This window comes from Narcine bancroftii, chromosome 1 (assembly GCF_036971445.1).
Source record: "Narcine bancroftii isolate sNarBan1 chromosome 1, sNarBan1.hap1, whole genome shotgun sequence".
Classification (NCBI taxonomy): domain Eukaryota; kingdom Metazoa; phylum Chordata; class Chondrichthyes; order Torpediniformes; family Narcinidae; genus Narcine; species Narcine bancroftii.
In genome coordinates, this window is record NC_091469.1 from 380,965,723 (window position 1) to 380,983,590 (window position 17,868).

The window sequence follows — 17,868 nt, forward strand, 5'->3', positions numbered from 1 at the left end:
CCTCTTTGTCACATCCTCAAAAAATTCCAGAAGGTTAGTCAAGCATGACTTACCCTTAAGGAATCCATGCTGACTAGCCCTTATACTATTATTACTGACTAAGTGTTCTGCTATTTCTCCTTTTATGATGGACTCCAATATCTTCCCCACCACTGATGTCAGGCTAACCGGTCTATAATTTCCCATTTTCTCCCTCCCTCCTTTCTTAAAAAGCGGCACCACATCAGCCACTCTCCAATCCTCAGGGACCTCCCCGGAATCTATGGAACTTTGGAAAATGTCGACCAGTGCCTCCACAATTTCCATAGCCACCTCTTTAAGCACCCTAGGATGCAGCCCATCAGGCCCTGGGGATTGATCAGCCCTCAGTCCCAACAATTTACTCATAACCTCCTGCTTCTGGATCCGGATATCCATTAGATCCCCTACCTCCCCAGTAAAGTTCCCCAAGTCTCTTGGTACCGCATGACCACTACCCCCTAACTGACTATAACCTATATCCTCCTTGGTGAAGACAGTTGCAAAGTATTTGTTAAATTCCTCTGCCATCTCCTTGTTTCCGGTAATAATTTCACCCTTGCCCATTTTCAAAGGGCCAATTTTAGACCGAACCAATTTCTTCCTCTTCACATACTTAAAAAAGCTTTTGCTATCCTCCGCAATATTATCTGCTAATTTCCTCTCGTACTTCATTTTCCCGTCTCTTATGGCTTTCTTAGTTACCCTCTGATGTTCTTTGAAGGTTTCCCAATCCTCTAATTTCCCACTCCGCTTCGCTATCTTATAATTACTCCCTTTGGACTTGATAATGCACTTGATTTCCTTAGTTAGCCAGGGCTGCCATTTGCATCTCCTAGAGCCTTTCCTCCACTTTGGAATAAATTTGTCCTGAATCCTGTGAAAAATGTCCATAAAAACCTGCCATTTTTCCCCAGTTGTCCTCCCAGCTAGTGTATCTTCCCATTTTATTTCGGATAGCTCCTCCCTCATAGCTGCAAAATTCCCTTTATTTAACTGAAGTACAGATGCTTCCGACTTCCTTTCCATTTCCCTTTCTAATTGCAGCTTAAAAGTAACCATACCATGGTCATTATTCCTTAATGGCTCCCCTACATCAAGGTCACTTATTAAGTCTGCATCGCTGCACAGCACCCAGTCCAGAATCGACTTCCCCCTGGTAGGTTCCTCCACTAGCTGTTCCAAGAAAGTATCTCGTAGACATTCTATAAACTCGCTCTCTTGTGTTCCTGCCCCCGTCTGATTATCCCAGTCCACCTTCATGTTGAAGTCCCCCATAACTACCGTATTGCTACCACTTTGACATGCCACTCTTAATTCCTGATTTATATTACTACCGATATCTGAGCTACTTTTCGGAGGCCTGTAAATGACCCCCATTATATTCCTCTTGCCCTTGCAATTTCTTAATTCAATCCAAACAGACTCTACCTCACCTGTTTCAATGTCCTTCCTTTCAAACGCCTGAATCTCATTTCTTACCAACAGAGCTACCCCACCTCCTCTTCTTAACTTTCTGTCCTTTCTAAAGGAAGTGTACCCTGGAACATTTATTTCCCAATCCTGCCCTTCCCGCAGCCATGTCTCCGTTATTCCGACAATGTCATAACCTCCCATCGCCATTTGCGCCTCAAGCTCATCCATTTTATTCCTTACACTCCTTGCATTCATACACAATACCTTGATGCCATACCTCCTTTCTCCCTCCACCTTGGTTCTTGGTGCATTTGTTCTTATTCTCCTATCACTTTTAGCTCCCTTATTCCTTATTGTTTCACCGTCTATCGGAACCACCCCTATATTCTCTCTCCTATCTACTTCCCTATCAGTCCTGTTCCCTTCCCCCTGCCAAATTAGTTTAAATCAGCTCCGACAGCTTTATTAAACCTAACTGCCAGTATATTGGCCCCCTTCGCATTCAGGTGTAAACCATCCCTCCTGTATAGGTCCCGTCTTCCCCAGAAGAGATCCCAATGGTCAATGAACCTGAATCCCTGCACTCTGCACCATTCCCTCAGCCACACGTTTAACCTCTTGATTTTATTATTCTTGCCCCCACCCTCGCAAGAGAGTTTCTTTGAATAATCCACAGTGAATCCCGTGTCCTGATTGGAACCCTGCAAATTCCCAGCACACTCAACCAATGAAAAGCTCCTTCCCTTTCCAAGCTTCATGTCCATTCGTTCTCAGTGGGGTCTCTGAGCAGAAATGAAAGGCCAACTTCAACAGCAGCAGGTGGCTCTCCAACCCTTTGAATCTTCTTTGCCATTCAACAAAACATGATTTGACTCCCTCCTGAAACCTATCCCCATGGCCCTTGAGCGTGCCCAGAAATCGTACAGAATCAAAGCAACTCTAAAGTCTGCGAGGCTCAGTGAAGAAATTTTGCTTCATCTCAGTTCTAAACGGCCTCTCCCTTAAAACTATGTCCTGGTGCAAGACTCCTCAGTCAGGGTAAACGCCCTTCCTCTATTAATTCTAGAGCCATTTATAGATTAAATTATCTCTGTTCATATGCAAATTTGTCACTTTAGGAACCAGTCTGGTCCCTCTGCAGTAAATGAAAACACATTTATACACAGTGGCTTCACTAAAGCCTGATAAAACTGCCACAAGAATTCCAAATCCTTGCAATCAAACCTTGTCCTAACAAAGTCAGAAAAGCAGGAAAAACACAGCAATTCTTTTAGCATCCAACGGAGGTAAAGATTTTTTAAAAAACCAACATATCAAGCCTGAGGCCTTCTTCAAGGTATGAGCAGAAACCATGCAGGTGTCTGAATAAAAATGCTGGGAGAGAAGGGAGGAAAGGGAAGGGGAAGGAGGGCACAGGCCCAAAAGGCTATAAAAGGTAACAGAAGACAAGAGAGGAAAATTGTATAGGATGGCAGGAGAGAAAAGTTGAGTGTCCACTGAGTCAGTGTGAGTGGAAGTCAGAAATAGGAAGGGAGCAATCACTGCATTCCAAAATAGACCAAGGGACACTGAAGGACGGATAAGTAGGCAGATTTTGGAATGGTGCAAAAATAATAGGGTTATTGTTGTGGGAGTCTTCAACTTCCCAAATATTGACTGGCACCTCCTTACTGCAAGAGGAATAGATGGGGCAGAATTTGTCAGCTGTGTCCAAGAAGAATTTCTGACACATTATGTGGACCAGCCGACAAGAGGAGAGGCCAAACTGGATCTAGTACTGTAATGAACCTGGTCAGATGACAGATAACTCAGTGGGGGAGCATTTCTGTGATAATGATCACAACTTCCTGAGCTTTAGTATAGCTATAGCCAAGGATAGAAGCAAACAAAATTGTAAAGTTTTTAATTGGGCAAGGCCTAATTATGATGGGAAGAGGCAGGAACAAGGGTGAGTAAATTGGGTCATGTTCTCATGAGAAAGCACAGAAGTAATGTGGAAAATGTTTAGGGGCTACTTGTGCAGGGTTCTGGATAGATTTGTCCCACTGACAGGTGGATTTCACTGTGGGAAGAGGGGAGTGCAGGGGTGTGACCGCGGGGAGAGGGGAGTGCGGGGGAGTCAACACGGGGAGAGGGGAATGTGAGGATGTTACTGCAGGGAGAGGGGAATACGAGGATGTTACCAGAGGGAGAGGGGAATGCGAGGATGTTACCAGAGGGAGAGGGGAATGCGAGGATGTTACCAGAGGGAGAGGGGAATGCGAGGATGTTACCAGAGGGAGAGGGGAATGCGAGGATGTTACCATAGGGAGAGGGGAGTTAGAATTTACCATAACCCTATATTTAATTAAAAATATAATAAATGTCCAAATGGCTACAAAAGCCTTGTTTTTTTTGCCAAATGTCCAGCGTTAAAATATCCGATCCTGCATGTTAGGATACTTAACAGTATGGAAGAACAGTGAGACCTTGTGGTCCAAATTCATAGATCTCTCAAGATATTTAAGGCAGCCTATGGTATGCTGGGCTTTATTAGACAGGGATTGTATTCAGGGGTAGTGAGGTAATTTTGCAACTCTATAAATCTCTGGTGAGACCACACTTAGAATATTTTGTCAGTTCTGGTCACCTCATTACAGGATCGATGTGGAAGCTTTGGAAAAGGTGCAGAGGAGAATTACCAGGATGTTGCCTAGACTGGAAAATATGTCATGAGGCAAGGCTAGCAGAGCTAGGACATTTTTCTTTGGAGTAAAGAAGGATGAGAGGTGACTTAATAGAGCTCTACAAGATTATGAGATGCATAGATAAGGGAGCCAGCCAGCACCTTTTTCCCAGGATGAGAGTGGGAAGCACCAAAGAACATTTGTACAAAGTGAAAGGAGAAAAGTTTAAGGGAGACATCAGGATTTTTTTTATATAACAAAGTTGAGGGTGTCTTGAATGTATTGTCGGGGTGGTGGTGGAGACTGGAAAATAGGGGCATTAAACAGACTTTTAGACAGGCACATGGACAAAAGAAAATGAGGTATTTTCTTCATATACCACAATGGGATTAACAAGAGATGGCTCCTGCACATTCATAAATGTTGCTTTACTTGAAGGACTTTGGGGCCCTGAATGGCAGTGAGGCACAAGTGTAACATCCTAACCCCTCAATAACTTCTCCTGTGACTCTTCCACCATCTCCAAAGGGTAGCCATGGGCACCCGCATGGGCCCCAGCTACTACCTTTTTGTTGGCAATGTGGAGCAATCCTTGCTTCAAACCTCCAAAGGCAAGTCTCCTCAATTCTTCCTCCACTTTACTTTATTGATATCTGCTTTGGTGTTGCCCTCATGCACCAATGATGAGTTTGTCGGCTTTAACCACTTTACTGCCAACTTCAGCCCTGACCTCAAGTTCACTTGGTTCATCTCTTGCAACACTTCCTCTCTTTCGATTTCACTGCCTCCTTCGTGGGAGACAAATTCTCGAATGACATTTTCTACAAAACTACCAACTCCCACAGTTGCTTCAACTACACCTCTTCACATCCTGTCGCCTGTAAGGATTCCATTCCTTTCTGATGATTCCCTCCATCTCCTTCCCATCTGCTAGGAGGACAAGGTCTTCCATGTTAGATCAATAGACATGTCCTCCTTCTTCAAACAACGTGGCTTTCCCTCTACTCCAGTCAACTTAGCACTCACCGTATCCTCCATTACCCACATATCTGCCCTGGCCCCTCCATCCCTTGGTCTAACAAGAACAAAATTTCCTTTGTCCTATCTTACCACCCCACTAGGTTCTGCATTAAACATATCACCTGCTGGCATTTCTGCCATCTACTACATGATCCCACCACAGACACACCACCCCTCTCCACCTCGTGCAGGGATAATTTCCTCCATGACTCCCTCATCCACTCTCCATTTTTCCTTTCCTCTAGCTGTCTCTCTTATTGTCTCTTTTCCTTCAGTTCTGCATTCAGAGCCACAACCTCCCTGATCAATTCTCACCTTTCCTCTCCTGTCCTATTGGTCCTATTGCCCCCATGGTACTGCTACACTTGTACCTCACCACCATTCAGGGCCCCAATGTCTTTCAAGTGAAGTAACACCACCTGTGAACATGTAGAAGTCATCTCCATCTGTTGATCCCATCTCCTCTTCATCCAAGAGACTGGACACAGACTGGGAGATCGCTTTGTTCAAGACCTTCAATAGTGGTGATCTCCCAATGGCATCCCATTTCATTTTATCCACCCTTTTTCCTTGCTGACATGCCTGTCCATGGTCTCATGCACTGCCGGAGACCACCTGCGAATTGGAGGAACACCTAGCATTCCGCCTTGACATCCTCCAACCAAATGGAGTTTCTGTTAGCCCCTCCACCTCTCCCCATTTTTCCTTTCCTCTAGCTGTCTCTCTTATTGTCTCTTTTCCTTCAGTTCTGCATTCAGAGCCACAACCTCCCTGATCAATTCTCACCTTTCCTCTCCTGTCCTATTGGTCCTATTGTTTGTTGGTCTATGCTACCCCCCCCCCCCCCCCCCCACCCACCACTTCCCTGCACTTTCCTCTCTTCTCCCCACCCTTTTCAGGGATTTTGCTCATACCTTAAAGAAGGGCTCAGGCCTGAAACATCAATTATATATCTTTACCTCCTATGGACACTGCAAGATCTGCTGAGAACTGCAGCATCTGAGTTTTTAACTACAATCACAGCGACTGTAGACTTTCATGTTTCACCCTTGTCGTAACATATCATTTATCCTTCTCAGAATGTCGTATCTCCACTTTGTCCTTTAGTGATCTATCAAAACACATCCACATCTCTTTCAACTTTTACCGTCAGATATTCCACTCTTCTATAATATGCACCAAACTAACTTTCCATTCTCACCCCCCCCCCCCCACCCCGTTACATCTGCTCTGTCATCAGCTTGCCCTTATTTTTTTTGACATCTCTCTTCACATGCAGAGTCCCACCAATTACTGTCAACAAACTTGGAATTATAGAAGCAGTATAAAAATGAAAGGTTGGCAGTTTATTTGAATGGTGATGAACAAGGGAAAGGGGAGGTGCATCAAGATCTGACTTGAAAAATTGCTATTTATTCACATCCTTTGCATTCTATCCAATAACCATATGAGAACATTATTCCTAATTCCAGATGACCAACCTCCCATGCAGCTCCTTATCAAAGTCCTTCCAGAAATTCAAAACCATCACATTCAATGGTTCCCTGCTCGAGTAATTTTACAGGTCACCTACTCAGAGAACTCCACATTCATCAAATATAATATTTCTTCAAAATCTTTCAAAGTATCAGCTATTATTATGTCCCATAAATTCACTGTTAATCAAAATTCTGCTCTAACATTAAAATATACCTTCCAGTTACTCCTCCTTGATATGTCCTTGTGGATTTGGGAATTAGTCACACTCCAGGTTTCTGAATTTTCCATGCTGGAGTAGAATCCTGGTAAGTTCTGGAGCTTCTACTAATTCATCTCCTTACCTCATGCACTGCCTTTCCCTCAGCTGAACTGTCTCCATCAGTCTCCCTTTAAACTCAATGACGGTCCTCATTCTAAACACAGCACTGCTGGAGAAACTCAACAGATTATCCAGCATCCATGCAAAGCAATAGGCACCTGATATTTTGGACCAGAGACCTTCTTCAGGGAATATCTCCACTATGAAGGGCTCAGGCCTTGTACCAGTTTTCCAGCATCTGCAGATTCCTGTTTCACCAGCCCTCTCTCATTCTTGGTTAAGTAAGGATTTTCTTCGCTACTGAAAGCCCGAATGATTTCCCCCTAGTTCCACCAACCTGGTAAAAGGATACAGTGCAGATAAGTCCCAGTTCTGTATGGTCCATTGCAGATGAAGCAGTTTGTATACATGTAAATCACTTTATTTCAGATTTAAAACATTCATGGTGGATGTAAAATGCAGAAATTTTAGCGTTGCCAGAAACCGAGAGCTTTAACAGCAAAATATCAATGGGACCAGAAAAACCTGGGTATCTCTAGTGTTTAAATCATTTACAGGGATTTCAAGTAGTGAAAAATAACATTGCCAAAATAAGTTTTACTTATCAAATGAATGGCATCAAGGGATGGTGGGGGAGGAAGGGGGGAACCTTTTAAAAACAATGCTTACATTTACACGTACATAATTTAAAAAAGTTTAAAACTGAACTGAGCCATTACAAAAACACCACCTCCATTTATCATGAAAGAAAGATCTGGGAAGAAGGGAAAATACTGGCATTAAAAGCTTCAATTAGAACTGTCCATCCATCCTTCACCTTGATAAATGGATTAAAATTAACTGCCTCAGATGAATAGGAAATAAATGTAGCATGGCGTTGGTGCTTGAGGAGGGGATGTTGAGGTGTACTGGGCTTGGGAAATAAGTGGAGAGCTGGAAGTGGGAGGGACATGTCCCTCAGTACCAAAGCCTCCAGTTTAGCCTGGTGCAATCCCACAGGATGCTGGTCTCCCTCAGAGATGAGGCATCTCCTACATTGACACCCCCCTCCCGATCTTCAACATCACTGACACCGGCACTGAACTGCAATGCAGGCAGAAAGCCGCCCAGAACAAATCTGAATCAATTATCGTTGCCCCAGATCCTGTCGACATTTGTGCTCAATGGCAGACTCTGAGGATCACGTGGGGCTGGTGCCGTTGGCAGTGGGGGCGGCCTCTGACTGCCCGGGGTTTGGGTGAGGCATCAGTCCGGAGTATCGCTTCAGCTCCGTGTTAGGCAGCAGAGGTTGTTCTGCTCTTCTGACAGAGATGAGGGGCTGCCTGGGGTAGTTGTCACCGTCCTCCATGGTCTCAGGCAGATTCTGGCCTTTGCTCTCAGGCAAGAACAGGATGCAAATGATGCAGATGACGGTGCAGCAGGCGAAGATGATGTGATGCAGGAAGTAGCCCTTCTGGTTGTGGAGCTCCATGATGGGTGCAGTGAGCTGCCCGAAACCCGCGCTGGCCAGCACCAGCCCCAGACTGCCACCCCTACAAGGGAAAAGTAGAGCCCAGTCAACGAGGCACACACTGGTTCAAAGGGTCCCCACCTGAAATGTAGACCAAGTTTAGTCCTGGATGCTGTCTCACCTGCCAATTTCCTCCAGCACCTTGCTGCTTGATGTAGAATCTCTGACACAGTGCTTTTCCCTCAGTGCTTCCTTCCTCAAGCCTGCTCAGACCATACCGCACCCACTCCCCAACAGGATGGCTGCCCACATTTCCAGTCCCACACAATAGTGCAGCCAGATATGACTCTCAAATGTGCTTTGTAAAAGGTTGTCAAGCTTCCAACATATTGAAGGACACACCCCACCCCAGTCACCCTCTCTTCTCCCCCTCCTGTAAGCCAGAAAATATGAGAGTTTGAATACATGCACCTCCACATTTAAGAACAAAATCTTTCCTTCTGTTATCAGATGCTTGCACAGACCTCATCAGAAAAAGATTATGCCTCACATAACAGTACTGTTCTCTTTATCACTATAACTTGGACATTCATTTTATTGTAACGCTATCCCCTGCGGTTTGGTTTTTGTTCTTGCTGTGCTAATTATAGGTTGACTTGCCTGGATAACATGAAGAACTAAAGTTTTACACTTCATCTCAGTATTTATGACAACAATAATTTAATTCTATAAGCAAGTCAAATGTTAGTTGTTCAGCCCATCAGCCCACACAAGATCCAGTGAGCAATCAGTCCCAATCCCCCAATTTTCCTCTAGCGCTGCAGGTCTCTTTTCATCTGCCCATCAACTCCCCTTTGACTCTTTTGTTGTCTCCTTACATTAAGGAGTGCATTAGAGTGGCCATTCCATAAACCAGTTCATTTTTAGGACATGGGGAGAAACTGGTGCATCTGGAGGAACCCACACAACAGGGAGAATTTACAAACTTCACACAGCCAGCATCCAACATCAAGCCATTGGAGCTGAGGCTGAGCTTCCTTCATGGCTGTTTCTCTGTGCTATCCAATACCTCATAAAAAGGTGGCTGTGGCTATTGTGGTCCATCATCCCAGCTCTAGGACAGGACTATATTAGTTGCTTAAGAGCACCCCAGACCCAACTTCTTCAGCTGCTTCAAGGACATTACTTGCATCTATCACAATGTCAGAAATGAGAACACACAATGAAGATTGCACAATACGCAATTCAATTTGCAACTCCTCAGCAATTGCAGCAGCGCATGCTTGCATTCAGCAAGACCCAGAAAATATTTAGGCATGGGTCCAGATAATGATAGTCTCCAATTAAATAATCTAACTTTTGACATTCAGAATGTCATGAATGCTGGAATAAGTTGCTGCTCCCAAGACACTTGGTAAGATTTGTACCTTTGAGGACAACACAGTTTTATGATTGGCGTACCTTCCAGGACAACACAGTTTTATGAATGGTGTATCTTCCAGGACAACACAATTTTTATGATTGGTGTATCTTCCAGGACAACAGTTTTATGAATGGTGTACCTTCCAGGACAACACAGTTTTATGAATGGTGTACCTTCCAGGACAACACAGTTTTATGATTGGTGTATCTTCCAGGACAACACAGTTTTATGAATGGTGTATCTTCCAGGACAACACAGTTTTATGATTGGTGTATCTTCCAGGACAACACAGTTTTATGATTGGTGTATCTTCCAGGACAACACAGTTTTATGAATGGTGTATCTTCCAGGACAACACAGTTTTATGATTGGTGTATCTTCCAGGACAACACAGTTTTATGATTGGTGTATCTTCCAGGACAACAGTTTTATGAATGGTGTATCTTCCAGGACAACACAGTTTTATGAGTGGTGTACCTTCCAGGACAACACAGTTTTATGATTGGTGTATCTTCCAGGACAACACAGTTTTATGATTGGCGTACCTTCCAGGACAACACAATTTTATGATTGGCGTATCTTCCAGGACAACACAGTTTTATGATTGGTGTATCTTCCAGGACAACACAGTTTTATGATTGGTGTATCTTCCAGGACAACAGTTTTATGAATGGTGTACCTTCCAGGACAACACAGTTTTATGAATGGTGTACCTTCCAGGACAACACAGTTTTATGAATGGTGTACCTTCCAGGACAACACAGTTTTATGAATGGTGTACCTTCCAGGACAACACAGTTTTATGATTGGTGTACCTTCGAGGTCAACACAGTTTTATGAATGGTGTACCTTCGAGGTCAACAGTTTTATGAATGGTGTATCTTCGAGGTCAACACAGTTTTATGAATGGTGCATCTTCAAGGACAACAGTTTTATGAATGGTGTACCTTCAAGGACAACACAGTTTTATGAATGGTGTACCTTCCAGGTCAACAGTTTTATGATTGGTGTACCTTCGAGGACAACACAGTTTTATGAATGGTGTACCTTCGAGGACAACACAGTCTTATGATTGGTGTACCTTCGAGGACAACACAGTTTTATGAATGGTGTATCTTCGAGGTCAACACAGTTTTATGAATGGTGTACCTTCCAGGTCAACAGTTTTATGATTGGTGTATCTTCGAGGACAACACAGTTTTATGAATGGTGTACCTTCGAGGACAACACAGTTTTATGATTGGTGTACCTTCGAGGACAACAGAGTTTTATGAATGGTGTATCTTCGAGGTCAACACAGTTTTATGAATGGTGTACCTTCAAGGACAACACAGTTTTATGATTGGTGTACCTTCGAGGACAACAGAGTTTTATGAATGGTGTATCTTCGAGGTCAACACAGTTTTATGAATGGTGTACCTTCAAGGACAACACAGTTTTATGATTGGTGTATCTTCGAGGACAACACAGTTTTATGAATGGTGTACCTTCCAGGACAACACAGTTTTATGAATGGTGTACCTTCAAGGACAACACAGTTTTATGATTGGTTTACCTTCCAGGACAACACAATTTTATGATTGGTACCCCATCCAGGATTGGCATGATTATAGTGGAAACTTCCAAATTCAAGAGTCCACATAATCGGAGAATCTCCAAATCCAGCACACAGGAAACCATGAAGATGACGCATTAGCACCTCTATTTTCTGAGAAGTCTGAGAAAATTTAGCATGTCATTAAATATTCCATCAAACATGTACAGGTGTTCTGTGGAAAGTATACTGACTGGTTGCATCACAACCTGCTTTGGAAATTTAAGGGCCCAAAAAAGCAGGCAGCTACAGAAAGTGTCAAACTCAGCCAAGTCTATCATAGTCACTGATTTCTTAAGCAACTAATATAATCCTGTCCTAGAGTTATGGTGAATGACCTCCAATAGCGAGGTGTTGGACAGCACAGAGAAACAGCCATGAAGGAAGCTCAGCCTCAGCTCCAATGGCCTTGTGTGATCCTGATGTTGGATGCTGGCTATGTGGAGTTTGTAAGTTCTCCCTGTTGTTGTGTGGGTTCCTCCAGATGCACCAGCTTCTCCCCACGTCCTAAAAATGAACTGGTATATGGAATGGCCACTCTAATGCTCTCCTTAATTGAAGACCTCTATGTGAGGTGCTGTCTCAAAAAAGCTTTGTCACAATTTCTCCTCATGGCTACCTTCAGGCAGAAGGTACAGAAGCCTGACATCCAACACCCCTATGTTCAAGAACATTTATTTTACCCAACAGCTATCAGGCTCTTGAAACTTCCTGAACTATCCTAGCCATAAGCAACAAAAAAATCTGTCTGCACTATTGAAATTCACTTTTTTCTTGCATTAACTGCAACTGTGATTATTTATCCTTTTATATTACCTCATTTAGTGTCTAAAGTCACATTGTGGTAATTTAATGTATACAATTGTAGATGGTGGATCTTGTGTACCTGTGTGGCTGTAACTGAGTAAATAATGCCAAAGTATTTATACTTTATCTTTATGTATATATGTGATTACTACATTCTGTGTATTGTGTGAATATGTTTCTCCACCATTGTCTGGAGAAACACCGTTTTGTCTGGTTGTATATGTACAGTCAGATAATAGTTAACTTGAATTTTGGTGCATCTGATTTTGATAACAACTCTTACCTCAAACTGACTGAAGGATCCATCCCACCTCAGCCACGCTCTCTTCTCCCCCTTTCCATCAGGGAGAAGGCTTAACAGTATGAGATCATGCACTGACAGGTTCAAAGACAGGCATCAGGCTCCCAAATGAACCTCACAATGTGATCCCATGCTCCGTTTGCTGGGTGCTAATTGATCTTTTCACTGCAACACAATCCACTGTAATATGCTCTTGCTCTTTGTATTCCTGCATCTGTTAGAGTTGTGTTAGGCTGCACACCAAAGGAACTCACTGTACCATGCACAATGTGACAATAAACTTGAACTTCCTCAACCATCAGCACCTACACCATAGTTTGCTCCAATATCTCCTCATAAATCCATGAGCTCTACACTCAAGAGGGACAAGGGCAAGAGGTGCAAGGGAATACCACAACCATTGGCAGTTCCCCTCCAAACAGGATGCACATGATCTTGACTTGGAAACACCCCATATCTTCATCACTGGATCAAAATCCTGGAACTCCCTCCCCAACATCACCGTGGGACCATCTTTGCCCCAGTGGGTCACCCTATACTGAGAGGATGGGAAGGGGGAGCATGATGGTTAGGCAATAAACATTGGCCTCTCCTGCAAAATTTGCATTCCAAAAAAAAATGTGCCACAGGCAACAGTTCTGAGGAAAGAGGGAGCTCTTCCATGGAATGGGTTCACTTGAATTGGCTGGTCCGATGTCCTGGGTAATGAAATAACCAGGGTTTTAGCTAAGGCATTAATGTAAACAGTTTGCGTGGGGACAAATTTTGTCAGTTAAAAGACAAGAAAATACAGTGGAATAGTGAAATATTGAGAGACAGAATGATAGGATGGGACAGAGAATACAAGCAGGAGAGTCAGCTGGAGAGAATCAGATTAGGAAAAATAGGGCAAATTGAAGTGAATTCATACAGCATATACTGCAAAATTGAGGCATTGAGAGCAGCAACAGAAATAAATGGGTTTAATCTTACAGCATTGTAGGGAAGAGGTTGGAAAATGACCAAGATTGGGAGTGAAACATTGTTGTGTGGGTAAAGGAGCTCCAAAACCTATGTAACAGAAGGAAAAATCAGTTCATTAGTGGGAAATTATCATGCCTCAGAAGATCCTGAAGCAAAAATCAAGACAAAAGAGGCTGCAGATGATGGAATTATTCAACAAAAAGCAGAGTACTGGAAGAACTCGGCAGGTTAAGCGACATCAGGGGAGGCAAAAGGTGAACACCAATGTTTTGTGTTGAGACCTTAAATCGAGACATGCCTTGAAACATGGGCTAATGCCTTTTGCCTCCACAAATGCTGGTTCACCTGTTGAGTTCTTCCAGGCTTTCACTGTCTGTTGCAAATCAGCTTGGATGAAGATGAATAGAAAAGGAAGATATCACTGGCAGTAGCTACACCGTGTGATAGAGAGCAAATTGGAAAAGAACCATACAACATTACAGCATAGAAACAGGCCCTTTGGCCCACCTAGTCCATGCTGAACTATTATTCTGCCTCAGCCTCATGACCTGCCCCTGGACCATAGCCTTCCATACCCCTCCCATCCATGTATCTGTCTAAATTTTTTTGTAAATAGCAAAATTTTTTCTTTTATTTCCCTTTGATTGTTACATCTAGTTTATATGATACAGATTTTCTAATACAAGTCTTTCTTTTGTATATTTCCTTTTCCATATTACATCTTTATATTTAGATAAAGATGGCTTCTACCTTTTGTATTATTACTGTAAAATGTAATAAAAATATTGAAACAGTAAATATCAAAATTCACCTCTTCGGCTGGCAGCTCATTCCACACTCTCACCACTGCATGAAGAAGCTTCCCCATTTCACTCTTAACCCATGATCCCTAGTTCTTGTCTCATCCAACCTCCATGGAAAAAGCCTGCTTGCATTTACTCTATTTAATAGCCTTCTAGAGATATACAGGATTATTGCTTAAAAGTCTTGCAACGATGAATAGACAAATCAAGCCGGAAAAGATAACCTGGAGACAAGTTTAAAGAGCAAAATTGGGAACTTAAGATCAATGTACTGTGGAACCAGACAGAAGAGATTAATTTAGATCTGGGCATCTGTAAATGAGACAGACTTAACTAATGATCTCATGGTATGTGATCTTCAAAGGAAGTTTCATAGCATCATTAATTTCATATTTAATTTGACAGTCTGAAATCAATATCTTTAATTTAAAGAGAATTACAAAGGATGTGAGTGAAGAAAAAAATCAAGATGAATTTGGAATATAGATTAAAAGTTAAAAACATCAATGAACAGCTGCAGAGATTCAAGGCACAGGATCAGGTGCTATCTTCAACTGAGAAATACAGATTTGAGGAGATGTGCATGATTAATTAATGAATTTAAGGATAGGAAAGTCCTGGAAAGGGGCTAGAAAAGGTTCACAAGGATGTTGCCAGGACCAGGCTGAGGCTGGATAGGCTGGGTCATTTCTCCAAGGGAGTCTGAGGGGTTCTAGGGGCTGTGGTTGCCAGCTCATTGGAAGTGGCAGGGCAGCTTGTGAGAATAAAGCAGTGGCAATCTGGACAAAGAGTACAAAAGCAGGGGTCATTCCAAACCTTTATAAAACACTGGTCCCCATCACAGGAAGGATGCAAGGACATAGAGAAGGTTCAGAAAATACTTGTGAGATTAGAGTCACAAGAATTGATTACAGAGGCTGGTAATGATTTTCTTTGAGACAACTGAGGGTGGGGGAAGGAGGGGTAAATTTGATGGAGATAGTTAACTTGAAGGTCGTTAATATGAAGGTCAGGACAGTGTGAAGAGTGAATGGTGTTTCAATTGGTAGAGTGATCAAGGAGAAGTTACAGGTATAAAACAAAGGAAGAGATTTAAGAGTGACATTGGGAAAGATCTTTCTATGTCATGCCAATGGAATCTGGAACACACTGCCTGCAGGTATGGAGGAGGCAGGTCCCACTGTGGTCTTCAGGAGCGAATGGGTAAATACAAAGCCTTACAAATATTCCTATGCTGTGGAGAAACGACCAGAGAATCAGAACAGACATGATGGGCTTAAAGGTCTCTAGTGCTGTAACCATTCCATAACAATTCCCCTGTAGTTTTTGATGATAATCAATTATGTATTTCAGACAATATCCAGCAAAACGGGAAAATTAATTTAGAGATACAGCACAGTATCATTCTGGCCCACAAGCATGCGCTGCCCAATTACACTCATAACCCCTACTAACCCCATACACGTTTTGCAACATGGGGGTGGGGGGAACGCACCTGGAGGAAACCCACACAGGTCATGGGGAGAATGTACAAACTCCTTTAAGACACTGGTGATTTGAACACTGGTTGTGATAGCATTACAATAACCACACTATCCTAATTTGGCAGACTTTCTGCTCAAATAAAACTTCACTTTGCAAAGAGAACAGAATATAGAAGCTCAATGTCTCTTTGACCACCTTTCTTACCTGATTACAGTGGGTGCAAGCTCAGCACACAGGAAGATGCTCAGATTTCCCATTGAATGAGATGAAAACAAACCCAGACATGAAAACACAAGAGAAAATGGATGCTGCAGATAGGTGGCCAGATCTATGGGAGAGAAGAACAGATTGCGATTGAGAATTATGGCATGTAACTGTTTCAAGATTCCCAGGAAAACACAAGATCTTCTTGTACAACAGGCAATGAAAATCAACCCCCTTCCCCACAAAATCCCAAATCCATTCACAACCAACTGGGGAATAAAGTCAGCAGAGCACTGACACATCTGAAGGCAAATCAGCCAACTTTACGCAGCTTAAATGCTGATTTGTGTTTTATACAAGGTCTGACTCACACAGCTGTCTTGGTGCTTGAACTGAACAAGGACGGAGTTGGTCCTCTGATCTCCCAAGTCTGTCTACTGACTTGGGCCTGGATTTACTTCAGTAGCAACTCTGGTGTGCGAGAGCTCAGAAGCGACAGAAGCTAGGGGAAAAAAATGCCCACCAATTGCAAGGGGGGCAGTTGTAGTCAGGGATTGCACTTTTTTCCCCTCAAAAAGTAACCTTTATTGGAAATAATAGATCCAGCAGGGAGGTATGTGATGGTAGTGTCAGATATACTAAGAATTTTGGAATTTGCTCTATATATATATGCACCTAACGAGGAGGATCAAAAGTTTATGCAGGATTTTTTTGAAGATTGCAAATACACAAGGAAATATATTGATAGGAGGGGATTTTAATCTTAATTTGGATCCAATGTTGGATAAAATTGGACAAAAGACAAGTAAAAAGAATAAAGTAGCCAAATTTATGGTTAAAGCAATTCTGGAAATGAAACTTACGGATATATGGAGGAGGCAACATCCAAGAGAGAAGGAATATTCATATTATTCAAGTAGGCATAAAACATACTCAAGGATTGATATGTTTTTGTTGTCGGCCCATATTCAAGGGAGAGTTGGGAAAACTGAGTATAAAGCTAGACTATTATCAGATCATTCACCCCTGCTATTAGCAATAGAACTGGAGGACATCCCACCAAGAACATATAGATGGAGGTTAAACTCTATGCTACTTAAAAGACAGGAATTTAGAGAGTTTATTGAATGCCAAATTAAAACATATTTTGAAATAAACACAGAATCAGTGAAAGACAAATTTATATTATGGGACACAATGAAAGCCTTCATTAGAGGACAGATAATAAGTTATGTGACTACGATGAAAAAAGATTACAATCAGGAAATAGAGCAGTTGGAAAGGGAGATAGTAAGTACAGAAAAGGAACTAGTAAAAAGGGATGATATAACAAAAAGGAGAGAATTGGCGGACAAAAAAATAAAATACGAAACATTACAAACGTACAAGGTGGAGAAGAACATAATGAAAACAAAGCAAAAGTATTAAGAACTAGGAGAAAAAACACAAAATATTTGCCTGGCAACTTAAAACAGAACAAGCTAAAAGAACTGTATTGGCATCAAGGAAAAAGGACAAACAAATTACATACAACTCAACAGAGATTAATGAAAACTTTAAGGAATTTTATGAACAATTATACCAAACTGAGAACGATGGGAAAGATGATAAAATAGAGGAGTTTTTAGCTAAAATTGAACTGTCAAAATTGCAAGAAGAGGAACAAAACAAACTAATAAAACCATTTGAAAGAGGAAGTACAGGGAGGAAACCGAGGGTAGCGTTAGATAAATTAACAGAGAGTTATAACCAAGGTGGTTTGCAGTTACTAAACTTTGGAAATTATTATAGGTATTTATCAGATTTTTACCAGACAAGGGTAAAACCAGACAGGACTAAGATAGAACTAGATAAAATAGGGGAAAAGGTACCGGAACATATACTTTATAAGTTGGATGAAAAGTTGGTGCAATATAAAAG

The 17,868-nt window shown here is 42.2% G+C and overlaps 1 protein-coding gene across 1 annotated transcript in view; it reads right to left on the reverse strand.

Moving 5' to 3' along the window:
- Positions 1–7,317: 7,317 nt before the first annotated feature.
- The window catches only part of LOC138751322 (solute carrier family 22 member 23-like), a 129,609-nt gene continuing 119,058 nt past the window's right edge, over positions 7,318–17,868 (reverse strand). The window contains exons 8-9 of the mRNA XM_069913480.1: positions 15,949–16,072; positions 7,318–8,450 (exon numbers count right to left, since the gene is read on the reverse strand). Of these exons, the coding sequence (XP_069769581.1) occupies positions 8,099–8,450; positions 15,949–16,072 (476 nt within the window). The 3' untranslated portion in view covers positions 7,318–8,098. The remainder of the gene's footprint in view (positions 8,451–15,948; positions 16,073–17,868) is intronic.